Source organism: Gopherus evgoodei, chromosome 3, assembly GCF_007399415.2.
Source record: "Gopherus evgoodei ecotype Sinaloan lineage chromosome 3, rGopEvg1_v1.p, whole genome shotgun sequence".
NCBI lineage: Eukaryota > Metazoa > Chordata > Testudines > Testudinidae > Gopherus > Gopherus evgoodei.
The window spans coordinates 11,529,546-11,557,120 of record NC_044324.1 but is presented as its reverse complement, the minus strand read 5'-3'; the positions used below and the strand labels follow the sequence as shown (position 1 = coordinate 11,557,120).

The following is a 27,575-nucleotide window of genomic DNA, read 5'->3' as shown; positions in this document are numbered from 1 at the left end:
GGCTTCTAGAAATGGAAAATTTGTAGCACATTGGCCACATTGTGGCTGCTTCTGTGTGCGTGCACACTCTTTCAGGCTGGGCACTGCACTTGGTACAGTTGCTAGATAAGGGTTGATGTGCTGTGTTGGTCTCAATTTCCTCAGGATGTTATGATACTTCATAGATGCTGCTTAGGCGCTTCAATTATTGTTATTGTCTTATAAACTTTGGACAAGTGATCAGATGTATTTGGATACTGTTTCTCTTCCTGCTTGTTAATAAAGGTAGTTCAGGGTTGGCTCTGTGTGTTTGCCTCACTCTGCAGTGTTGCACCAAGGAAACCTACAGGTGCTGCAATGAAGGACAATAATGGGATAGCTGGAAAGTTCATCTAGGTCAGGGGTAGGCAACCTATGGCATGCATGCTGAAGGCGGCATGCAAGCTGATTTTTCAGTGGCACTCACACTGCCCGGGTCCTGGCCACCAGTCCGGAGGGCTCTGCATTTTAATGTAATTTTAAAGGAAGCTTCTTAAACATTTAAAAAACCTTATTACTTTACATACAAGAACAGTTTAGTTATATATTACAGATTTATAGAAAGAGACCTTCTAAAAACATTAAAATGTATAACTGGCATGCAAAACCTTCAATTAGAATGAGTAAATGAAGACTCGGCGCAGCACTTCTGAAAGGTTTCTGATCCCTGATCTAGGTTAACACTTCCTTAGACAGTTAAGATGACAGACACAGAAATGTTGTGAAGCTTTTTATTCTGTACTGAAGATCTTTCTGGATCTAGACACAATGCCTGAGCATACTGGATATATGGATCAGGCTGACTAATCCTGTAAATAATTATATATTGAAAGAATGGAGTAGGCCTTTGTGGCTAATAGTTTAGCAGGTAACTAAGGGTATGTCTACATCTACAATTTTGCAGCGCTGGTTGTTACAGCTGTATTAGTACAGCTGTATAGGGCCAGCGCTGCAGAGTGGCCACACTTACAGCAACCAGCGCTGCAAGTGGTGTTAGATATGGCCACACTGCAGCGCTGTTGGGCGGCTTCAAGGGGGGTTTGGGGAACGCGAGAGCAAACCGGGGAAGGAGGCCTGCTTCCCCGCGGTTTGCTCTCGCGTTCCCCGAACCCCCGAGCAAGCAGGTCTCCTTCCCTGCGGTTTGCTCTCGCGTTCCCCGAACCCCCTGCAAACCGCGGGGAAGGAGACCTGCTTGCACGGGGGTTCGGGGAACGCGAGAGCAAACCGGGGAAGGAGACCTGCTTGCACGGGGGTTCGGGGAAGCGAGAGCAAACCGGGGAAGGAGACCTGCTTGCACGGGAGTTCGGGGAACGCGAGAGCAAACCGGGGAAGGAGACCTGCTTCCCCGCGGTTTGCTCTCGCGTTCCCCAAACCCCCCTGCAAACCGCGGGGAAGGAGACCCGCTTGGGAGGGGGATTCGGAGAACACCGGAGCAAACCGCGGGGAAGGAGACCTGCTTGATTACCAGAGAGGCTTCCTCAGGTATGCTGGGATACCTGCTTATTCCATGGAGGTCAAGAAAAGCGCTGGTAAGTGTCTACATTTGATTACCAGCGCTGGATCCTCTACACCCTAGACAAAACGGGAGTACGGCCAGCGCTGCAAACAGGGAGTTGCAGCGCTGGTGATGCCCTGCAGATGTGTACACCTCCTAAGTTGCAGCGCTGTAACCCCCTCACCAGCGCTGCAACTTTGTGATGTAGACAAGCCCAAAGTTACCATCCCTTTTGAGCTTTGAGAAGTGAAACTTATGAGAACTATTGCATATGCCCACAGCATTAGTAAAGCCAAAAGTGTAGTTAGAGATGTAAGGTGTGATAGGCATTTTACAAACAAATCTGTTTCCAAAAGCTCTCCAGAAAACCAGTTTCATGAACCGAATTAGCAGACTGCAGAATCCATGGCTATATTTGTGACAGAACTCAGATCATTGGGTTCGGTGCAGGAGTAACTGGATGAAATTCTATAGCACGTGTTATATAGAAAGTCAGACTAGATAATCTAGTGGTCCTTTGTCTTTAAAATTTAGGGTTTTTAAGGAGACTTGGATTAAATTTCTGGCTCTGTTACTGGCCTGCTATGTGAGTGGGGCAAGACACTTCATGTATCTGTGCATCTGTTTCCCCTCCCTGCCATTGTCTTATCTATACAGACTGTAAGTTCTCTAGGGCAGGGAGGGTCTCTCACTATGTTAGCACAGTACCTAGCAGAATGGGGCCCCCGTTTCAACTGGGGCCTGTAGGCACTACAGCAGTATAAAAGTTCACTAATAATAAATTCTCACTGACTCTCCACTTTGTATACCATTTGTGTGTTGTCTACTCCTAACCTATACTGCAAGTTTTTGGGGAGTCTGTCTCTTCCTGTGTGTTTGTACAACACCCAGCACAATGGAACCCAGATCTGTCTGGGCACTCTGCATGCTACTATAATAGAAATCAATGATAATGAACTACTAAACAGTCTTATCTCTATAACTATAGTACTTAATATGTTAATGTATAATTCTGGAGTGCATATGTGCTGGTAGAACCACCGGTGTACTGTCTTCTGCCCCAGATTTCCCCTCTCACCCCTATCCCAAATGGGGCCAGGGGGGTGGGTGGGAGGGAGGGGAAGGTACAAGTTGACTTTACTTCTACATGGCTAATGTTGTTACTTTTATAATAAAATTTATTCACAGCAAATTAAAAGATGAAAAATGTATCTTATCTGGAATATTGAATCAGTTTACAGTTTCTCAGTAGTAAGCAGCTCCAGTAGAGAAGCGGTGGGGGACTGGAAGATAGAAGCTTCTTACCAGTACTTAATTCTTGCATAGTGTTTTTCATATGTAGATCTCAAAATTGTTAACCATAAAGGGTAAGTATCATTCTCTGTTTTACAGAAAAGATAAGTGACCTACCTGAGCTCACAGACCTAATCTGTGTTAGCTTTGGGAATAGAATCCAGACCCCTTGATTCCTTGTCTCATGCCCTATCCACCCAACTTTTCTGCTTGCAAATCTAGCAGTATGAAATGTAAATTGTGTAGGGGGAAAAAGCAGGATTAGCAGGGAAAAACACTCATATGGGTCTCCCTGTTTCAGTTCTAGTGGCCCAGAATTAAGGATCCAAAGACTTTATACTAGTTTTCTCAGTGGGCAGCATTTCATAGTTCCTCTCCTTTCCTTATCCCTCATCTCTTATTTCATTACAGTGCATAATTACACACACACAGCTTTTGGTATCTCTCCACCTGGCATTTTTCCACATAGCATACAGCTCATAGCGAATCCAAGAATAAATTCCTAATAGCGATCTGAATATTTATCTGTTTTTGAAAGTAAGTTTGACTGCTCTGAAGCTAGCCTCCCACCCAAGTTTCAGCCTTCTGCCCACCTTCTTTCCCCTGTTACCCCCCCCAAAAGCCCCAGCTGAGGTTATTGTAGCTGTTTGTCTCCTATTTTGGCTCCACTACAGTATAGCAAGCCCATGTCTCTCCTCTGTGCCCAACTCAAGGAAAACTCAACAGGAGCAGATTAAGTTCTTTCTCTCTCACTCTCTGCATCTAACTAGACTTTGTACTACTTTCTCCTACAGATTTTCTAATTTCACTGTTGGAAGATGGAGGATTTTAATAAATTAGGGTGTTTTAAAAACAAAGCTGTCCATGGGTATGTTTACTTTGTTAGCTCAGGATTTGAAGAGAGGGTCTGAGGTATTAAATTTGGCTGGAATTTTCCCTCCTGGACAGGGACAAGTGCATATTGAATCGGTCCTAACGTTGCTTGAATATAGCAACTTCAGCTCCTCTCCCCTCTGGGGCTGGATTCACTCCACCTCTACATGCTTTACATATTAAAGGCCATGAGAGGCCATTAGTGTCTCACGCCTGTTTCTCAGCAAATGACTAATAGGACTAATATTGACCAAGTAAACATCATCTCTGGTAGTGTTCCTTCAACATCAGAGGCTAATCCTGTGCTTTTGTTTTCAGTGGGACTTCTCCTCTTGCATGTCTGAATGCTATGCTACATACAAACTCCCGAGGGGAAGAGGGCATTTTCTATAAGGTCCCAGGGAGAATGGGAGTTTACACACTGAAGGTAAGTGTTTCAGCTGGGGGAACTTTCTTTAAAAAATTAAGTAAACTTTTAGCCATTTTAATAAGTGTTGGATTGATAGCCCTGAAGAGTGAAATGCTTCTCATCCAATGATTCTTAACAGCATAAGCAATTGCAATAGAAGCTGCCTCAATATGCCTCAAACCTGATGTTTAGGGATCATCTTCAAATGAGAAGGATGTTTAGTCTTCATGCCTCAGCAGTTCTTTGCCTCTCTGCTGAGACTGCAAATAAGGGGTGCCAACTCTTGCTAATGTTGATGTTAATTTGCTGATATCTATTCCTGTCCCCAGGGGCGGCTCTATGTATTTTGCTACCCCAAGCACGGAAATCAGGTGGCTTTCGCTGGCATGCCTGCGGGAGGTCCGCTGGTAATGTGGATTCGGCGGCTTGCCTGCGAGAGGTCTGCCGGTCCTGCACCTTCGGTGTACCCACCACCGAATTGCTACCGAAGCTGCGGGACCGGCAGACCTCCCATAGGCATGCCGCCGAAGGCAGCCTGACTGCCACCTCCTGCGGCTTGCCGCCCCAAGCATGCACATGGTGTGCTGGTGCCTGGAGCCGCCCCTGCCTGTCCCCTAGGAACAGGACTGACACATTCACTGAATGTAGCCCGTTTATTAGCTATCAAGTGGTAACTTTGTCACTATTAATCTGGATTTGTACTAGATCCGAAGAATTCCTTCTTCCTTTACAATTGACTCAAATGGTCCAGTCCCCCAGCTGGGGAACTTACTAAAAAGAGAAGCCTAGGATTATTTTATTTCGAATGCCTCATTTGTAAACTATTAAAATCTTTATTTGAAACCTTATTCTCCAATAAAACTACTGAATAACCATCTTCTGGCACTACAGATTTTCCAAAGATTAAATGTGAATGCTCACTCACTGTGTTTAATCACCTATATGTAACCAGAGAATGGCACCTCTGTGTAATGTACGGAAAGAAAGTTTGTGGTGTTATGGGGGATTCAGTTTGGAGGAAATATGCTGGAGATCTCATGCATCCATTTGTAAATTATCATTAGCGTTTTTTAAAATTACCGATAATTTTCTAAACACAGAATATATTGCATCCTACATGAAGTAACTCTATTTTGAACATAATTATGGTAGGTAAGGATGAACTGATCATTGGACTGGAAGCTTGTGGTTGCCTAAGGACCACTGATCATGATCTGATTTACATTCAGTATAGGCAAACACAGGAGAAGCCCACCTAGGAATATATATATAATTATATAATATATATATAAACTTGCCATTTTAAAGGTGTGTGTGTGTGTGTGTGTGTGTGTGTGTGTGTGTGTGTGTGTGTGTGTGTGTGTGTGAGAGAGAGCGCACACACACACACGTATATATTTGGTGCTTTAAAATGGCAAGTTTCCTACAGCTGAGGAAAATTAACTTTCTCCTCCTGATCAATTTTATTCATAAACAGAAATATTTAATTGAGAATTGGGAAGAATTAACGAAAAGTTTATTAGATGGCCCAAAAGTCACAATTACATGTTCAAGAAAAAGGACAACTTTAGCAGGGATGGTGAAGGCGGCAATTAGAAATAAAAGAGCAATATATAACACACTGAAAAGAGGGAAGTAGATCTCAATCTATGTAAACTGAAAGTTCTTCTGGCACTTGTCTATGGCTATATATATATATATAATATATGCTACTCTTGGCACTCATGCCCTTCAGATCAGACTCTTTTGGCAGCCACACATGTCCTTGTGCTCCTGCTCAAGGGCATAAAGGGTAGAACAGCCCAGCCGCTGCCCAGTGCCTTCCTGTTATCATAACTGTGAGACAGAGCTGCCCAGTGTCTGCATCTTGATGCATCTCTTTTAACTGGTCTATTTTTTGGTAAATATTAATGTTAGTTTGGGAATAGTTAGTTCTTATTCAAGTGATTGCACATAGATTCACAGACTCTAGGACTGGAAGGGACCTCGAGAGGTCATCGAGTCCAGTCCCCTGCCCTCATGGCAGGACCAAATACTGTCTACACCATCCCTGATAGACATTTATCTAACCTACTCTTAAATATCTCCAGAGATGGAGATTCCACAACTTCCCTAGGCAATCTATTCCAGTGTTTAACTACCCTGACAGTTAGGAACTTTTTCCTAATGTCCAACCTAAATCTCCCTTGCTGCAGTTTAAGCCCATTGCTTCTTGTTCTATCAGTGGAGGCTAAGGTGAACAAGTTTTCTCCTCCTCCTGATGACACCCTTTTAGATACCTGAAAACTTGCTGAAAACATGTCCCCTCTCAGTCTTCTCTTTTCCAAACTAAACAAACCCAATTCCTTCAGCCTTCCTTCATAGGTCATGTTCTCAAGACCTTTAATCATTCTTGTTGCTCTTCTCTGGACCCTCTCCAATTTCTCCACATCTTTCTTGAAATGCGGTGCCCAGAACTGGACACAATACTCCAGTTGAGGCCTAACCAGCGCAGAGTAAAGCGGAAGAATGACTTCTCGTGTCTTGTTTACAACACACCTGTTAATGCATCCCAGAATCACGTTTGCTTTTTTTGCAACAGTATCACACTGTTGACTCATATTAAGCTTGTGGTCCACTATGACCCCTAGATCTCTTTCTGCCATACTCCTTCCTAGACAGTCTCTTCCCAGTCTGTATGTGTGAAACTGATTGTTCCTTCCTAAGTGGAGCACTTTGCATTTATCTTGATTGAACTTCATCCTGTTTACCTCAGACCATTTCTCCAATTTGTCCAGATCGTTTTGAATTTTGACCCTGTCCTCCAAAGCAGTTGCAATCCCTCCCAGTTTGGTATCGTCCGCAAACTTAATAAGTGTACTTTCTATGCCAACATCTAAATCGTTGATGAAGATATTGAACAGAGCCGGTCCCAAAACAGACCCCTGTGGAACCCCACTTGTTATACCTTTCCAGCAGGATTGGGAGCCATTAATAACTACTCTCTGAGTACGGTTATCCAGCCAGTTATGCACCCACCTTATAGTAGCCCCATCTAAATTGTACTTTCCTAGTTTATCTATAAGAATATCATGCGAGACCGTATCAAATGCCTTACTAAAGTCTAGGTATATCAAATCCACCGCATCTCCCTTATCCACAAGGCTCATTATCCTATCAAAGAATGCTATCAGATTAGTTTGACACGATTTGTTCTTTACAAATCCATGCTGGCTATTCCCTATCACCTTACCACCTTCCAAATGTTTGCAGACGATTTCTTTAATTACTTGCTCCATTATCTTCCCTGGCACAGAAGTTAAACTAACTGGTCTGTAGTTTCCTGGATTGTTTTTATTTCCCTTTTTATAGATGGGCACTATATTTGCCCCCTTCCAGTCTTCTGGAATCTCCCCCATCTCCCATGATTTTCCAAAGATAATAGCTAGAGGCTCAGATACCTCCTCTATTAACTCCTTGAGTATTCTAGGATGCATTTCATCAGGCCTTGGTGACTTGCAGGCATCTAACTTTTCTAAGTGATTTTTTATTTGCTCTTTTTTTATTTTATCTTCTAAACCTACCCTCTTCCCGTAAGCATTCACTATATTAGACGTTCCTTCAAACTTCTCAGTGAAGACGGAAACAAAGAAGTCATTAAGCATCTCTGCCATTTCCAAGTCTCCCGTTACTGTTTCCCCATCCTCACTGAGCAGTGGGCCTACCCTGTCCTTGGTCTTCCTCTTGCTTCTAATGTATTGATAAAAAGTCTTCTTGTTTCCCTTTATTCCCATAGCTAGTTTGAGCTCATTTTGTGCCTTTGCCTTTCTAATCTTGCCTCTGCATTCCTGTGTTATTTGCCTATATTCATCCTTTGTAATCTGACCTAGTTTCCATTTTTTATATGACGCCTTTTTATTTTGTAGGTCACGCAAGATCTCGTGGTTAAGCCATGGTGGTCTTTTGCCACATTTTCTATCTTTCCTAACCATCGGAATAGCTTGCTTTTGGGCCCTTAATAGCGTCCCTTTGAAAAACTGCCAACTTTCTTCAGTTGTTTTTCCCCTCAAGTCTTGATTCCCATGGGACCTTACCAATCAGCTCCCTGAGCTTACCAAAATCCACCTTCCTGAAATCCATTGTCTCTATTTTGCTGTACTCCCTTCTACCCTTCCTTAGAATTGCAAACTCTATGATTTCATGATCACTTTCACCCAAGCTTCCTTCTACTTTCAAATTCTCAACAAGTTCCTCCCTATTTGTTAAAATCAAGTCTAGAACAGCTTCCCCCCAGTAGCTTTTTCAACTTTCTGAAATAAAAAGTTGTCTGCAATGCAGTCCAGGAACTTATTGGATAGTCTGTGCCCCGCGGTATTATTTTCTCAACATATATCTGGATAGTTGAAGTCCCCCATCACTGCCAAATCTTGGCCTTTGGATGATTTTGTTAGTTGTTTGAAAAAAGCCTCATCCACCTCTTCCACCTGATTAGGTGGCCTGTAGTAGACTCCCAGCACGACATCACCCGTGTTTTTTACCCCTTTTAGCCTAACGCAGAGACTCTCAACACTTCCATCTCCTATGTCCATCTCCACCTCAGTCCAAGTGTGTACATTTTTAATATATAAGGCAACACCTCCTCCCTTTTTCCCCTGTCTATCCTTCCTGAGCAAACTATACCCATCCACACCAACATTCCAGTCGTGTATATTATCCCACCAAGTTTCAGTAATGCCAACAATGTCATAGTTGTATTTATTTATTAGCACTTCCAGTTCTTCCTGCTTATTACCCATACTTCTTGCATTTGTATATAGGCATCTAAGATACTGGTTTGATCCTGCCTCCCAGCTTTGCCCTGACCCTCCTTTCTCTCTGCCATTATAGCCCACGCTCCCTCCTGTTTCTGACCCATCTCCCAGGTCTTGTTCCCTACTTACCTGTGGGGTTTGCTCACCTGTCCCCGTCAAACCTAGTTTAAAGCCCTCCTTACTAGGTTAGCCAGTCTGTGCGCAAATAAGGCCTTTCCCCTCCTCGAAAGGTGAACGCCATCTTCGCCTAGCAGTCCTTCCTCGAATTGCATCTTGTGGTTGAGAAAGCCAAAGCCCTCCTGGCGACACCATCTTTGCAGCCAGGCATTCACCTCCACGATGCATCTGTCTCTGCCCGGGCCCCTACCTTCGACAGGAAGAATCGAAGAGAATACCACCTGCGCTCCAAACTCCTTAACCCGTACTTCCAGAGCCCTCTAGTCACTCTTGATCTGCTCAGTGTCACACCTCACAGTATCATTTGTGCCCACATGGATGAGTAGCATGGGGTAGTAGTCAGAAGGCCAGATAATCCTCGACAATGCCTCTGTAACATCTCGGATACGGACCCCTGGCAGGCAGCATACCTCCCGGGATGAACGGTCAGGGCGACAGATGGGTTTCTCCGTCCCCCTCAGCAGAGAGTCTCCAACCACCACTACCCTACGTTTCTTATTATCAGTGGTGGCATCAGACCTCCCAGCCTTAGGGGTACGAGGCTTCCCCTCCTTAACTGTTGGGGGTGATTTCTTCTCTCCTGTATCAAGAAGAGCATAACGGTTATCTATTACCATAGCAGGAGGGTTCGCAGCAGAGGTGGAGCACTGCCTGCTGCTAGAAGTAACCAGCTGCCAGTGTCCACCCTGAGCCTCCTCCTCCACTGGTGTGTCAGTAGTCCTGTGAACTGGGACAGCACCGTCAGCTGTCTCCACATGGATACTGTCCAGGAATTGCTCATGGATACGGATGTTCCTCAGCCTAGCCATCTCCTCCTCATAGACTCTAGGACTGGAAGGGATCTCGAGAGGTCATCGAGTGCAGTCCCCTGCCCTCATGGCAGGACGAAATACTGTCTAGACCATCCCTGATAGACATTTATCTAACCTACTCCTGTAGCTCTTCCACCTGCTGCTTGAGAGATTCCACCAGTAGGCACCTTTCACATTGGATGCCACCCCCAGCCTGGATATCAGTAAGTGGAAATTGCAAGTTACAGTCTTTGCAAATCCACACCAGAATCTGGGTAAAAGCATCCATGCTTTGGTGCTCTGTCTGGCTGCAGGCGCAGGTGGAGGAGACAGAAGCAGTGCTGCCACAGGTGTTGCGGGTCCTCCTAACCGTCGTAAGCCTCCCTCTGTCAAACTCTCTCAAATTCCCGTCTGCAGCTCCCTGTCCACTCTGCTCTGCTTTAAACAGAAAGGTTTTGGATGTGGCTTGGTTTATAGGTTCAGGGGACCAATGGGTCACAAATGAGACCGACAAGGGATCCCCACTCCCCTCCTACTCCCCATCCAAACTCCCTTGCGAAACTCCCTGTTAGCAGCTCCTGTTCACTAAGCTCCCTGGTCGCTTGTGCGCAGCTTTATGAAGCCCTGGCCTGAATGAATGCCCCGCCCACTGGTTAAGGCTCAGCCAATTACCAGAGGCTTCTAGCTTTCAAACCTTCCTTGGTAGCTCAGCCTCCAACTGCCAGCTACAGCACACGGTCCTTCAAACAAACAAACCACCACAACAACCAAACAGACTGACAAACACAAGCTCAGCACACAGCAAGTAACCCCCAAACACAAATACACACACTGCAGACAGTCACTTACCCCACAGATGCTGTAATTGCTCCTCCTTCACCTGGAGAACTCCCTTGCGAAACTCCCTGTTAGCAGCTCCTGTTCGCTGAGCTCCCTGGTCACTATGTCCATTCGATTTCAGTGTGTGCAAACCCAGTGCACTGTTGTTGGAGATTTTTTCATCAGCAGTACCCATCAGGGTGGCACATGTGTCCGCTGCTGTCTCATGCCACTGCATATGGTATAAAGGGAAGAGCCTCCCCGATCCCACTCCTTCTTACCGATCGTGACAGTTGTTGGAGCATGTTGTCTAACTACTGCAAGTTTTCCCTTTGTCTATCTGTATATAGTTGGTGCTTGAGTTTAGTCATAGTATGTGTTAAGTAAGCAATAGTGTTAAGTTTTCTTTAATAAAATGAGGTTTTTCTGTGCACTTTGATTCCCTTTGGCTCTGGTTTTGGTGCTGCGGCATGCCTCATTCACAAGGTTCAAGGCCTGCGAGTCCTGCAAGAAACTGATGTAAGTGAGCAACCTCAGTCCAGTTGCTGCTTCAAAATCTTCAGTCTTTAAACAAAGAATAAAAAAAGACAAGGAGACCAGACTTAAATTTCTTCTGATGGTCATCCCTGCTCCCACCATCGGAGCTTTTCTGCTTGGAGCAGGTGCAGGGAGTTTCCTCTTGCTTTGGTGGAATCCTAATGCAAGTCACCCTCCCTGAGAATGAGGAAGAGACACCAGAACATAGCTTCAAAGGACTCAGTATCTGGGCGATCAAGTTCCCAGGCACCTAAGTCCAGCAAGCATGCTGAAAAAGGTGGAGTGCACCCAAGGCCAAGGCAATAATCTACTCATGCAATAAAAGGGGCTGTGTGATTTCTGTTTTGCTTCTTGTAACCAGTGTGTGGGATCAGAAGCACAGTTTGTGACTGATTGGGGAGTTTAACTTCATTGGTACCCACCAGGCTGGGAAGTATCTGCTCTCCTTTTTGCAGCTTGCCCTGATCTTGGCATTGCCAGAGAGTGCTGCCCTAGGCACACTGGGTCACACAGGGAGAAATCCAATCCTGTCACTACTTCAAAGGCTAGATTTTATAGGGGTTGGTCTTAGACTCTTCAGAAGTCAGGGCCTTCCACTTACAAACAAGATTCCAGACAATATTGGCCATTGTTTTAGACATGAAAGCCAATCCTACCATGAACGTGTGAGCTTGCCTCAGGCTTCTGGGGCATATGGCCTCATGCACTTATGTGCTTCAGCAGGCAAGGCTTCATCTCAGCAAGCTGCAAGGGTGACTAGGTTGGTGTTCTCCCCAGTTCTCCATCTCCCTTGATATCCTGTTGGATTGGATGTATTGTTGTATGTGAAGTTATGAGGCATTGCTATGTGTGGTAGATGCCCACAGCTGGCCTTTCAGTAGCAACAAAGGAGCAGTTATTACTGGCCAGACAGGCGTTAATGGTCCATCAAGAAGAATCCAATATCCCAGAGGCTTCTCAGAGAAGGCACATATACAATGGGGCAGCCTGACCCCCACATCACAGCAGGGATCTTTCCTGCAGTTGGAAGGAAGCATAAAAGAGGGACAGCGGCATCAACCCTTGGCCTCTCTACCCACCCCCCCATTTCAACACCTGGAAGATTGCCTGGAAAACAGACTTGAAACTAGGGAGATTGGTCCCAGGCTGGAAGGTAGTTCAGTCTGAATACTGAGAACTGTAACAGCCTGTAACATCTATTAGAGTGAGACACAGAGACAATTAGAATTTAGACTGCTTTTCTATATTTATTTCTTAGGTAGCTAATATTGATCTCTAAGTGTGCTACTTATAATCACTTAATCTATTTTTTGTAGTTAGTAAATCTGTTTTATATTTTACCAAAACAGTGTGCTTTTGGTTGAATTGCTTGGGGAGTCTCGGTTCAGGTTAACAAGGGCTGTTGTACATGCACTACCGTCCTTGTCAGAGTCACAAACTGATTAATGAGCTTGCACTGTCGAAGGGAATCTTGGCAGCGTAAACCAGTGTATTTCTGGGATGATTGGCTGGTGCCTCTCTCTATATGATAGCTAGCTGGATGGCTCTGGAGCATTCATGCAATTTAGCTGGGTGTGGGGCTCCGCATGCTGATGGCGGAGTCATTACAGCACCTGGGATTTGCTGTTTGTCACTCCATAGCTTTTTGAGAGACACCTGAGGATGGAGAGATAAGGGGATGCAGCGGTCCCACAGTTCTAGGTTGTACCCCCGGGATTCCCTTCACAAATACTGGTACCACAAATAGAGTCCATGGGGGAAGTAACAGACTATACAACAACCGGAGACTATCTGTACCAGTACAGATTTGGCGCTATGGTCAGCGTTATTACTTAGATACAGTCAAATCCTCACGCTTCTGTATAGACTTCCTTAATTGTTGTCAAGAATGTGGCTTCCTGTATATTCCTCATGCAGCATTCCAGATTATACCTAAGTTACATGCAAGACTGGCTCAGATCAGTATATGTTCCAAGCAGATATTGTTTTGACATGCCTTTTCTAGGTCTACAAGATGTCCTGGTGTCACTGGATTGGTGAAAAGATCCAAACAATTTTGTATGGGTGTATTCTTCCTACCAGTTCTCTCAACCAAGACCATAGTGAAGCATGTCTCTCTTCTGGGATGGGGAACACCATTGGGCTGTGCTTGGTGATGGTCCAAGTAACTTGAGAAGAGAGAAGACTTCACATAAATATATTTTATCTCAGGTTTATAAAGACTGTGCTGTGCTATGTTCCTACCGTTCATTGAGGGCAGGTTGTTCAAGGATTGTGTATGAGCAAGCAGGGTGGAGCACAATCATAGGAAAGAATTTTTTAAATATATTAGGAAAAAACGAATCCTGACAAGGGTATTGGTCCATTACTAGATGGAAATGGTGTAGGATTATCAATCATAATGCATAAAAGGCAGAGGTGTTCAGTAAATATTTGTTCTGCATTTGGGGAAAACATAAGATGCAGTCTCATCATATGTTAACACTCTTTCCATTCCATTAGTATCTCTGGAGGATGTTAAACAGAAGCTACTAAAGTTATTTGCAGTGTTGGTCCCGGGATATAAGGAGACAAGGTGAATGAGGTAATTCACCTCTACTTTGATATAACGCTGTTCTTGGGAGCCAAAAAATCTTACTGCGTTATAGATGAAACCGTGTTATATTGAATTTGCTTTGATCCACCAGAGTGCGCAGCCCCGCCCCCCGGAGCACTGCTTTACCGCGTTATATCCAAATTTGTTATATTGGGTGGCGTTATAGCACCACCCAAGGTAGCAGTGTATCTTTTAATGGACCAAAATGTGTTGGCGATGGAGGCAAGCATTTGAGCGTATACAGAGCTCTTCTTCACGTCTGGGAAAGATACTCAGTGTCACAGCTAAATACAAGGGTGAAACAGATAAGCAGTTAAGGCATGTTGCAAGAGGCCATTCAAGGTGAAATGGGCAGTTAATACCTCTACAATCTTAAGACAAAGCAGGGTTAATACACTCTGGGTTTTTTCCCCAGACCTGAAGAAGAATTCTTTGTAAGCTCAAAAGCTTGCCTCTTTCATGAACAGAAGTTGGTCTAATAAAAGATACTACCTCAGCCACCTAGCCTCGCTATTAAAGGGATACTTTTTTTTAAATCAGCAGGTCGAGATAACTTGCTTCCAAGAGTTTTAAAAGAGCCAGCTGAGGAACTTGCTGGACCATTAAAGTCAATTTTTCAGTAATTGGAGCACTGGGGAATTTCTAGAAGACTGGAAGAAAGTTGATGTTGTGTCAACTTTTTAAAAGGGTAAATGGAATGAGCCTGGTAATTAAAGCCCTGTCAGCCTGACATCGATCCTGAGCAAGGTATTGGAGCAGCTGATATGGGACTTGATTAGCAATGAACTAAAGTAAGGTAATATAATTAATGAAAATCATCATCGGTTTATGGAAAATAAATTCTGATTTGATTTTTTTTTGAGATTATAAATTTGGTTGATAAAGTAATAGAGTTGATGTCATATATCTAGACTTGACTTGATGCTGTGCAACATATTAGTTGAAAAACTAGAATGATATTAAAGTAACATGGCACACATTACGTGGATTAAAAACTAGCTGTTAGGTCACAAAATTTAACTGTAAATTTATCACCGAGCAGGTGTGTTTCCAGTGGCGTCCCGCAGAGATTGTTTCTCGGCCTATGCTATTTAATAGCTTTATTAATGACAGCTGATCAAGTTTGCAGATGAGACAAAAATTGGGGGAGTAGTAAATGAAGACGACAGGTCACTGATTAAGAGTGATCTGGATGGCTTGGTATACTGAGTGGAAGCAAACAATGGTCATTTTAATACAGCTAAATGTATATGTCTGGGAACAAAGAATGTTGGTCATACTTAAGAGGTGCAAAAGAGCTAATGCGAACCTGGGGTGCATAAACAGGAGAATCTTGAGTAGGAATAGAGACGTTACATTACCTCTCTGTTTGGCACTGGTGCAATTGCTGCTGGAATACTGTGTCCAGTCTGATGCCCACAATTCAAAAAAGATGTTGATAAATTGGAGAGGGTTCAGAGAAGAGCCACGAGAATGATTAAAGGATTAGAAACCTGCCTTATAGTGAGAGAGTGACCTCCTTCAATCTGTCACTTAACGAGACAGTTAAGGGGTGATTTGATTAGTCTATCAGTAGCTAATTGGGGAACAAGTATTTAATAATGGGCTCTTCAGTGTAGCCGAGAGAGATCTAACACGATCCAGTGGCTGGAAGTTGGAGCTTGACGAATTCAGACTGGAAATAAGGTGTAAATTTTTAAAGGTGAGAGTAATTACTGAAATGGTTTACCAAGGGTGGTGGTGGATTCTCCATCACGGATAACTTTTAAATCAAGAGTGGATGTTTTTCTAAAACAGGAGTAGGCAAACTACGCCCCGCGGACCCATCAGGGCTTTGGATCCAGCCCGCGGGATTGCCACCCCCCATGGGGAACCACAGCCGACGGGAGCTTCGGGGGAGGTACCCGCAAGTGAGGGCAGTGCGTGGAGCCCTCTGCCACTCCCTCCCCCAGAGGCTGCAGGGATGTAGTGCCAGCCGCTTCCCGGAGCAGCGCTGGGGCAGGGCAGGCAGGCAGGGAGCCTGCCTTAGCCCCACTGCGCGCTGCTGCCACTCCGGAGCTGCTCAAGGTAAGCAGTGCCAGGCCAGAGCTCGCACCTCCAACCCCTCCTACACCCCACATTCCAGCACCCTGCCCTGAGCCCCCTGCTGCAGCCTGCACTCCTCCTGAGCCTTCTCATACACTCCGCACTTCTCCTCTTCCCCAATCCCTTGCTCTGTGCTCCCATTGCACCCCTTATCCCTCCTGCACCCCAATCTCCTGCCCTGAGCCCCCTCCTGTACTCCACAGCCCCTCCTGCATCCCAACCCCCTAATCTGAGCCTCCTTGTACACCCTGCACCCCTCCTGCACCCCAGCCCCTTGCCCTGAGCCCCTTTTTGCACACTGCAACCCCCCCACACACCTCGCATTTCCTCCTGCACTCCAACCCTCTGCCCCAGCCGTACATTCATGGCCCTGCGTGCAATTTCCCCACCCAGATGTGGCCCTCAGGCTAAAAAGTTTGCCCACCTCATTCTAGAATCTGCTCTAGAAATTATTTTGGGGAAGTTCTCTGGCCTGTGCAATACAGAACATCAGACTAGATCAAGGTGGGCAATAATTTTCACAGGGGGGCCACTCCACATATTTTGGTAGGTCGTCATGGGCCGCACATTTCTACTCTATTAATGGAGGGGCTGCAGTGTCTGGGAGGGAGTTTGGTGCAGGAGAAGGCTTTGGGCTGGGGCAGGGGATTGGGGTGCAGAAGGGGGTTCTGACCTGGGGCAGGGGGTTGGGGTGCAGGAAGGAGAGCGAGGTGCAGGCTCTGTCCGGGAGGCACTTACCACAGGCGGCTCCCAGCCGGTGGCACAGTGTGGGAGGAGGGCAGCAGGTCTTCATGCGCTGCCCATGCCCACAAGCACTGCCCCCACAGTGAAGATGATGCTGAGGGAAGCACACTGAGCCCTTCTCCCCCTCCCCACATGCCAGGGGTGCACAGAGACATGCCAGCAGCAGCCAGCTGCTTCTGGAAGCGGTGTGGGGCCATGGCAGGCAGGCAGCCTGCCTGAGCGCCTTGCTGTGCTGCGGGACTTTTAGCAGCCCAGAGATTGTGAGGGGGGCAGCCAAAGAGCCTGGTGGGCTGGACAGAAATGTTAGACGGACTGGATCCAGCCTGTGGGCCGTATTTTGCCCACCCCTGGACTAACTGATTACAGTGGTCCCTTCTGGTCCATGAAATTTACAAATCCCTGTTATGTCAGGAAGCAGTTAAACTGTGAACTTGTTCAACCGTCACCAGGTATTTCTCATGGTGATTCATCTCCCGGGTATAGAAAATGCTCTGGTACACAGCCTGTGTAGATAGAGAGCAGGACGCCAGAGCAGATAAGGAGGCTACTCCACAAATGAATATTTCATACTGTTCTCCAGTTCAGGCAGTTATGCTTCTTTCACCTTCTGTGGCTGATTTCAGACAATTTCAGGACTCATTGAAATGTATTGCAGACTCACTACAGCTCCCCTTGGACACTACTCAAAGACGAAGAGTTAACTCATCTTGCACGGTAACTGGAGTTCTTTGAGATGTGTGTCTGTATGGTTGCTCCACTATCCACCGTCCTTCCCCTCTGCTTTGGAATTTTTTCTGTGGGACTTGGCAGTGAAGAGGGATCTGAGGGCAGTGCTGGTGAATGCATGGGCCAAATGGGTACTAACTGCCAAAAATCTCTGATCAAAGATGCATAAGGCTTAAGCACACCTGAAGTGGAGCACCCATAGAGGGACACTTCTCGAACAACTCCAGTTCCTGCACAAGGTGCGTAAGCTCTCCATCTTAGAAATGTTACGGAGGTAGAAGCATCAAGATCTGTACATAGCCTGGATGTGTGGCACAAGAGATGCAACTCATACCTGCCCCTCTTCCCTATTAGAGATTTGGTTCCTATGTATTTAATACCCATCTCTTAGGTTTTTCTGTATCATTGCAGTATACAAAGTGCTAATACTATTACCTACCACACTTATGTTCCTGCAGAATTGAGTATTCGGAAGGTCAATATTTTTGTGTCTGCTCTTTATATAGACCTTCAACAGGATTTTAAAAGATCTCTAGATCTGTAGGTGGTCTCCATCTCCACTTTTATTTATCCAGAGTTCATTGCCTCTGATTCGATTCAAAATAGTGTCCAGACTTACTGACTAATCATGATGCAGTCCTTCATTTAGGCATCCATCTTTAGTTTTCCCAGTCAGTATTTAGACAGTTGACATCCGTTATTATCACTTCATAGCCCGTATTACAAACAGTTATCTAAACAAATGTTTCTTTGTTGACCTATTTATTCTGAGACATCTGTCTGATTTCATTGTCTAGTCACTGCAAAATGTGCAAAATAATGCTCAAACTTTGAGATCCCAGCCTCAGTTTTCAGGACTGGTAGCTATCAAACCAGCTTTTTCTTGTAAATTAAGTGCATGTCATGTGGAGTCACGGATACAAAATAAGTATGGGATGCTATTTTTAATTACTTTTTATGGTAGATAACACGTTATTTGCTCAGTTGGTTATGAGGAAGAAAAGTGTGTGATCATAGAATATTAGGGTTGGAAGAGACCTCAGGAGGTCATTGTGCAAAGCAGGGCCAACCCCAACTAAATCATCCCAGCCAGGGCTTTGTCACGCCAGGCCTTAAAACCCCCTAAGGATGGAGATTCCACCCCCTCCCTAGGTAACCCATTCCAGTGCTTAACCACCCTCCTAGTGAAATAGTGTTACCTAATATCCTACCTAGACCTCCCTCACTGCAACTTGAGACCACTGCTTCTTGTTCTGTCATCTGCCACCACTGAGAACAGCCGAGCTCCATCCTCTTTAGAACCCCCCTTGTTAAAGTCAAGCTATATCACATCCACCGTTTTCCCCATATCCACAGAGCCAGTAATCTCCTCATAGAAGGCAATCAGGTTAATCAGACATGACTTGCCCTGGGTGAATCCATGTTGACTCTTCCTGATCACCTTCCTCTCCTCTAAGTGCTTCAGAATGGATTCCTTGAGGACCTGCTCCATGATTTTGCTAGGGACTGAAGTGATGGTGATGGGGGACTGAAGTGATATGGAAAAGAAGGTTGTTCTGTAGTTCGGAGTGCATGCCTGCCCTGAATAGAGCACTTTGGAGAAGGAAAATATAATAGATGGCTGAAAGAGTCTCACTGTGTGTATATTACAGGAAATTATAAACTGACTTGGTGCATAGGAGTTTCTAGAGTAAGATGGGCCCACATCTGCCTCATGGGGACTGCTGTCTTAAGAAGCAAAGAATATCCAGATTTTGCACCAGTTGTATAGCATGTTCTAGATTATTGTGTGATTGTCATTTTGTGCCCCATGCACAAATGTTTCATTTTCCCAGAACAGAAGACTTAAAAAGAGAGATTTTGAAAATAGGTAATTTGTAATAGTTTGGCTTGTCTTGCGTGACTGTAAATTATCTATCCTAACCGTACTGATATAATGAAGCTTAAATGGAGGGACACTGTAGTCTGACAGCATCTTGATCGACTTGGCTGCTCTATTCAGGGACAACACAGCTGACCACAATGCAAGGAGAGAGCTAGAAAAGGTGCTCTAAAAATTGCTCACCCCAAACAGACCTGACTAGCGTGCTGCGGCTGGAGATTGTTTTATTAGGTGGTTGGAATTGAAACAAGCCTCTGTTTCCTTTTTTGACTTAGTGTTGCGACATGGAATATTTGTATATGCCTTGTATCAGAGGGTAGCCGTGTTAGTCTGGATCTGTAAAAGCAGCAAAGAATCCTGTGGCACCTTATAGACTAACAGACGTTTTGGAGCATGAGCTTTTGTGGGTGAATACCCACTTCCTCAGATGCATGTAATGGAAATATCCAGGGGCAGGTATATATATGTGTGCTAGCAAGCAAGCTAGAGATAACGAGGTCAGTTCAATCAGGGAGGATGAGGCCCTGTTCTAGCAGTTGAGGTGTGAAAACCAAGAGAGGAGAAACTGGTTCTGTGATTTGCAAGTATATGCCTTGATCATCCTGCCTGGCAGACTGTTGCTGAAGAGCTTGAAAGATATTGTACCAGCATTTTGGTACTGAGTGAGATGCAACTTGCTGAAGAGGGTCAACTGACTGAGGAGAGTGCTGGGTACATGTTCTCTGCTGAAAGGGATGCCCACCAAAGCAGCCGCATGGCACAGGAGTCAGCTTTGCAATCAGAAAGAATTTTGTATCTCTTGTTTGGCGATTCTGTCTATCAGTGTAAACAACAGATGGGTGAAACTCCAACTGCCCCGAGAGGTGGACGCATGCACTGACAATAACTAACTCTGAGGGTACAGAGCAATTTTATTCTGAACAAAATGATCTGATACAGTTGACTCTCTATGAAGACTACCTCATTACTTTAGGTGACTTCAACGCTTGTGTTGGCTCCGATGATTCTGCATGGCGTGGTGTGCTTGGAAAACATGGCATTAGCAACATAAACAGCAGTGGCCTACTTCTGCTGATGACATAGGTCGAGCACCATCTTATAGAATCATAGGGTTAGAAGGGACCACAAGGGTCAAACACTGTCTTCCAACTCCTCAACAAATGCAAAACAACCTGGGTGCGCCCTCGCTCATATCATTGGCATCTGTGTTGGTCCGACAGTGAGATCTGAGATGTGTACATAACTTAAGTATTATGTAGAGCTGGTTGTTGGACTGATCACTGTATTGTTCAGTCAAAGCCTACTCTCTCTTCAGCTGCAAATGTAAAAAAAAAATAGTCACTTAAACAGGTAAATATTGCCCAGCTGAAAGATCTGTCAATCTCAGAATAATTTTCAACACAGCTAACTTCTGGTAACAGTCTGTGATGACGTCTGCCAAATAAGTATCCGTGCGTGACACAATTTATGACACCATTGTGGATTGTACTGGGTATGTGAAATATTATGCAGAATGATTTGATAATGGTTCTGAAATAGTGAATCACCTTGGTGTCAGGTGACAAGTGCTAACCCGCTCTGAGTTGAAAAAGGCCAGATATAGGGCAGCTTGCAGCATATTCCAGTGCAAACTCTGCAAAATGCAAAATACGTGGCTTGACCATAAAGCAGATGAACTGCAGGTCCTTGCTGATAAACATGGCCCCAAAAGTTCCTGTCATGTAGTCAAAGCTGCGTATATCTGCCTTGACAGCACTAATGAGTGCTGATGGTGAGTCGCTAATCACCTATTGCACTGCTGTCCACCCGTGGTGGCGTGAACGTTTTACAAAACTACGGAACAGTTTTACTGTTTCTGATGAGTTGCTAGATATTGTCCACATCTGTTGCATTTGCCGATCCACGCACATGAGCTGAGGTGTTAAAGGCTGTTCAAATAATGAAAGTACCAGAACTCCAGGTCCCGATGCCTTTTCAGTTTTCAAACATAAAAGAAATCTTCATTGATACTCTTTCTGAATTTTTCTTTCATGTCTGTCTTCAAGAAATCATATCACAACATCTGAAAGATTCCAACATAGTCACTAGCTATAAGCATAAAGGCTCAAAGAGTGACTGTGGTAATTACCATGATATCTCTTTGCTCTCCATGGCTGGCAAGATTCTTGCATGGATCCTCCTGAACTGACTCCTGACCCGAGTCATCAGCAATCTGTCAGTCACCGTGAGGCTTTCATGCTCAGGGAAGCACTACTGACGCAATTTTCATCATTTGACAATTACAGGAAAAATGTTGCAAAAAGATGTTAACAATAATAATAAAAATTCACACCAGAAGAATTACGAAACCTGTTGGAACCAACTAGTGTTCTTGTGTAATCCAAAAAAAAAAAAAAAAAAAAGGTCATCACTAGAGGGTGATGGGGAGGAACTTTTACAGCCTGTGCCGTAACAGTTGTGTGGGTAGGCAGGACTTTAGTCTGCAAGCCTGTCATTCTGGTAGCTTTCAGCACGAAAACACAGATGTGCCCACACCACGCACACACTGTGATAGTCAGTGAATTTGGCATTTGTTTTTACAAGGGACTTAGAGAGCTGCCAGTTCCACTTCAGCGTCAGACTATGTCAATATATTACTGGTCATTATGGACTTGATCCAAATCCCACTGAAGTCAGTTGGACACTTTCCATTGACTTCAGTGGGCTTTGGATCAGGCCCTATGTCCTCTTCAATAAAGGAATTTTCTCCCTTACCCAGGCACTTGGCTTTCAACTTAAAACACACTCCTGCCTTGAAGCTTCGAAACCCTGGTTTGGCCTTCACACAATTAACGTTGTTGTTGCTGTTGTCATTTTATTTGTATCTGTATTTCATTAGCCCCTTGGAACTCCAATCATGGACCAGGACTGCATTGCGCTAGGTGCTGAACCAAACACAGAACAGTCAGTCAGTCAGTCCTGGCTCCTAAGAACTTTCAATCTAAGTATCAGGCAAGAGACAACAAATAGATACAGACCGATGGAAACAAGGAGCCAATAGTGGGCAGTCTGCTAAGCAGTGTTCTTAGCACACCAGCTGCCCAAACCATTGTAAAGTTGTTTTTTAACAGGCATCACTGCAAAAGAGAGTGTGGAGGAGAGATTTAGAGGACGACAATGAGGTGGCTTTGTGGATATTTGAGGCGCTTCTGCCAAGTGTAAGAGGCAGCCTGGGAGACTATATGAAAGGTGGGGTTGTTTAAAAATCAAAGTGGGCAATGAAGGCTGGCATCAGTGTTTGATTGGAGGTGGGAGTTGACATCTGGATAGGTGGGAATAGGGATTTTAAAAAATAGTTCCATGCAACATGATCCCCTCGCCCACTGAAAAAGTGAAAGAATTGTGCTAAATCCCCCATCTTAATCAATTACTTTTTATGTCTCATCCACTATCTTCCTCTTATAAGTAATCTCTTTGGATGCTAAGCTCATTGGGAAGGGATCATGTCATCTTCCTAGTTGTTTGTAAAGCGCTTTGCACGCTTTTGATATATAAATAATAACAAAATGATGAGATTATGTGGTTTCAGTCTGTTGTGCTTGGATAGTGGAGGAAGATTTATTAACCTTCGCTAGGTGCTTTCAAACAGACAAGGAGTGGTGCCTTTCCCGGGGAAGTTCACAATCTAAGGCCAGACATAGTGGTCAGGGAGCAGGAGTACAACACACAAAGAACTTGTTCAAGAGGGGCTTACATCTGGAGAAGGGAGGTGCTGTGCACATGAGCTCAGGAAGGGCAGTGTGAGAGGAAGAACAGAGTTGTACAGGATGACATGTATGTGAGGGATGACATGATGAAAATGACAGGCAAGATGAGTTTAGTGGCAGCATTTTGTTTGAGCTGTTATAGGGCAATGTGGTGTGCGAGAAGCCAGAGAAGAGAATGGTCTCTGACGTCACTCTGCTGCATAGAAGATACCATTGTCAGTGCTTAATAAATAATACTGAAACTCTTTTCCTTTGAGGTTCTTTTGGTTTCCCATGAATTGTATATGGAATTGGCGCAGGTCACATTGACTCCGCCTGTTCTTTCATTTGCAGAAGGATGTTCCAGACGGATTAAAAGAGCTGTCTGATGGCTCAGAAGAGAGCAGTGATGCACAGTCAGACTCTCAAAGCTCACAGAACAGCAGCAGCAGCAGCAGTAGCAGTGATGGTGGCAGTAACAAAGAAAGGAAGAAAAGCAGATGGAAAAGGAAAGGTAACTTGCCCCTTCAGAAGTGACTTTGCCATGTGCTAGGCCTAAAAGTATCTGTAAAAAGCACTGAGACTGTTACAGATCACCCGTTGCTTGCTAAGGAAAAAGTACACGAAAAGCATGCTTTCCCCTTTCTTGTTCATGTCTGAGCTCACCAGCTGAAGGAATGTTTCCTTCATGTTGCACCATGCTCAGATAGCCTTTCCTGGAAAGGCATCTGCACATAGCAGTTTGTGTTTGGGAACTCCGTGTGAGTCACAGGCTAGTATGTTCTGTTACAAGCCCAGACCATAGCAGATACACATTCTCCCCAGTGCAAGCAGAAACCAACCTTTCTCCCCAACCTGTGCATGCTGGAAGACAATGCCTTTAAATTCTGGCCTCACTGGTTGAGACTGGGGAATTCCAGCTGCTGGTGAGCGGTGGTAATGCTGGTGAGTAGTGGTGGTGCTGAAAATCTGGGGCTGAAAATTGTCCTGCTTACCAGTCCAAAAAGCATTTGGACTGGTCCTGCTGCAGTGTTAGGGGTGCTGAAAGCCATTGAACTAAACTATAAACCCTGTATTATGGTGGAATCCTCTTCAAGCCGGGGGTGCAGCAGCACCCCCCGCACACCTCGTTCCAGCACCTATGTGCAGTGTTTTTCTGTCTTTCCAAGTCCCATGATTCTGGACCCTATTTAAACCTTGGACATTGCCTAATTTATGATGTGTGCAATGTTTTGTTGAATATTGATTTATGTACCTCGTCAGTAATTACACACAAATTAAAGAAAACTTAATTGTCCCTTGATTGTCACTTTCTCTCCCAGCAAAGTCTGAGAAATCATTGGAGTCCAGTGCTGCTGGTGATATCACGAGCAATTCCTGTTTCCACTGTCAAGGGCAGCTACAATGGTTCAATGAAGGTAAGTGGAGGAAATATCATGTTTCACCATCTGTTTTCTCCTAAACCTGATATTTTCTCCACATCATGGAGCCATTGCAGCTCCTAGAGTGTACTGAAATATGCCATGTCATGGAATCATAAGCAGCAGAGACTGGATATTGTGGTAGTGTCTAGAGCTCTCATCCAGGCTGAGGCTCCAGTACAAGCATTTGGTAAATGATACTGTATGCCCCAACGAGTCTGCATCTAAAAATGGGAGGTGGGAGGATGGAAGGGTAGGACGGGCTAAGAAAAAAATAGAATTTTTTAGCTCAGAAGAACTTTGTGTGCAGTTCTCAGGCAATCAGCATTCTGATCACAGCTCTCCACCTGCCTAATCTGTTCAGGCAAGCTGGTCCTACTTAATCGTGTGGACCATGTGTTACTCTTGAGTCTGTGCTATTTCCCCAAATAATGCTGCCTCTCAGTTTTCTTTGTCCAAGCTAAGTGAAATGCACAAAAATAACCAATGAGATTTAAAAAAAAAAATGTAATTTTAAATAAGAAAGAAGGTGTTAGTAACAGAGGTAAGGGTTATTTTTGAAAGACAGCTTTTCATCTGTCTCTTTTTAAATAAAGTTTTTGGTTCCATTTGCTGTTCATATGCAACACATCATTTTCCCCTCCTTCCTTTTCTTTCTTCACTCCCATGTTATGCACCCGTATTTTACAATATTCTTTTCTCATTCTACCATATGTGATTGCATTCTAGACACTGAATGCACTGTGCCATATCTGGATTCTGTTCCTTTCATAAAAGTTCTTCAGCCTTAGTCCCAGACTTGTTGTTTCATGTACAGTGTTTTCTCAAGCGCTGATGTGCTGAAACATGTGCCTTACATATTCTTAGAAAGAAATGGGTCAGCAAAAGTGACCAGTTTGTAGAAGAACTATAGTAACTAGTTTCAGTGTAAATGCAATGGCTGATTTTTTTTGCCAGCTATTTTTTATCTGCTGTTGAATCATTTTGAGAGGTATAGTCTGGATCTTCAGCAAAGGGGTTATGTGTATATCAGTTTTGTTATATTAAAGGCCATGGGACTCAGTTCATTCCAGAAAATACAGTTCTGTGGCCAGTGGTTTTAATGAGGTACAGAGGGCATAGCTTCATTTCAACATAGCTATACTAAGGAGTGTGTGTGTTGTGATAACTGGGCCTACAGATTTACCCTAATTGTGCGCTCAATTGTAAAAAGTATATAAAAGTTCATAAAATATTACAGTAACCTATAACAAATGTTGATGGGAAAAGTTTTCAGTAATAAATGTTATAAACAGATGAAAGAAAACCAGACAGAGAAGCAAAAAAGGCCATGTTAATATACCTCAAGGACGATGTTGCAGTCATGTTTGTTAAAAACAAAAACTGTGGAACCAGAAATTAATGAACCAGAATTGATGTGTTGGATATTAGGCCTAATAGGTGGACAAAATATAATGCAAGCATGGGCTATTCCATCCATCACTCCCTTTTTGGGTCTTAAAAGAAAGACGTTTCAGGGCAGTGGGCGGCAGATATAGAAGAATAGACGGAGGCTAATGGAGCGAGCTTCACCATCCCGGTTGCCACACCCACCATTTCCTGCGACCCCAGATTTTCTTCATCCTAATGCTGAGGGATGTCCTGACCAGACCGGGCCGGAGAGAGGGATCTAGATAACATTGCCATCTCTACTGGCTCCATTTGAATCCCAGACACCACCTGGGATGAAGTGGGACGCCAGTTATTGGGCTTAATACAGGGATAACTGGATGGAATTTAATGTCTGTGTTCTAGAGGAGGTCAGACTAGATAATTGAATGGTCTCTACTGCCCTTAAAAATACACAAATCTTAAACAAGGAAGCTAAGTTTAGTGCCCAGAATAAGGTTACCAAGACTCAAAGAAAACCTCTATTTTAAGATATCTAATCCTTGTTTCAAGGGAGGAGCAATTTTGCCACCTAATGTAATGTTTCTCCAGCCTAGGCATACTGTGACACTGAGGCCAGTGATAAAAGACAACACTTAGTTCCCACCCACAACTATGGAAAAGTTTAATTTCCACTAGGAAAGTTTCTTGTGAAGCGTAAAATTTAATTGCTTGGGCTTCACAAGAAACTTTCCTAGTGGAAATTAAACTTTTCCATAGTTGTACAACACAGGGATTTTGCACCTTCCCCTGAGGCATCTGGGTGTTGCCACTGTCATAGACAGGATATCAGACTGACTGGACCACTGGCTGGTTTGATCCAGTGTGGCTGTTCCTGAGCTGCCTGCTGCCTGCTCTAGTTAGTGCACCTCCTACTGGACTGTTTGAAACACCCAGGATGAAGTAGCTAGTGACTTGTTCCCTCAGAATTTACCCAGAACAGGGCACTCATCATTTCTGCTACTTCATGTCCCTCAGAGGAACCCAGCTAAATCTATTGACAGGTAGATAATATAGGATTTATTTGGCTCCTAGTGTGAATGGGACTGAGGTGATACCTTTTCCCATCACTTCTGAAAATCAGATCCTCAACTTCCAGTCTAGAAAGAGACTGTGCTTTCACTGAGAGGCTAAGGCCACCATCAACTTTCATTGACCCAAGGGCATCGAAACACACACAAGTGACTTCTCATCTTTCCTTGACTAAGATAATTTCTATGCTCATTTTTCCTTTACCCCATAACACCAGTCATCAAGGCCCATCTTGAGAGGATTCCTTAGATGACCAGGACAAATAGAACTAGTTCCTAGTGGTACACATAAGACTACATCTTATGCTGTCCCGCATCTTCCAAGTGCAAATTAGAGTTATCTTTAGGTCCTCTTTATGTTACCACCAGCTCTGTGGTAACTATTAGTCTTCCTAGCTTTTATCTGGATCTGGCCTGTTATGGTCTTAGGAAAGGTAACAGCAGCCAGACTCCAGTTAGCACAAATTAAACTTTTTGATCTGGTTGCACTAGGACTTTCTTCTGTAACCCAAAATCTAAACTGAAGGAAAGTACCATGAGCAGAAGCAAGCTATGAAGAATAATTTATACTGCAGCCTATGACTGCAAAATCATAGCTGTACTTTGAAATGCTTCTAGGCACTGGATGTGGCTAGAAAGCAATCAAGAAGATGCAGAGTATCTAAGGCAATGGGTATTTTACACTCATAATAAAACAGAAATGTGATCTCTACAGTTTTAGTATGAAGCAGCTTC

At 44.3% G+C, this 27,575-nt stretch overlaps 1 protein-coding gene across 5 annotated transcripts in view; it reads left to right on the top strand.

Annotated features, from left to right (window-relative positions):
• Window positions 1-27,575, top strand: part of ASXL2 (ASXL transcriptional regulator 2) — a 237,837-nt gene that overhangs the window by 89,382 nt on the left and 120,880 nt on the right. For all 5 annotated transcript variants that reach the window (XM_030555054.1, XM_030555056.1, XM_030555057.1 and 2 more), the window contains 3 exons: window positions 3,998-4,106; window positions 23,315-23,474; window positions 24,283-24,378. In XM_030555054.1, the coding sequence (XP_030410914.1) occupies window positions 3,998-4,106; window positions 23,315-23,474; window positions 24,283-24,378 (365 nt within the window). The remainder of the gene's footprint in view (window positions 1-3,997; window positions 4,107-23,314; window positions 23,475-24,282; window positions 24,379-27,575) is intronic.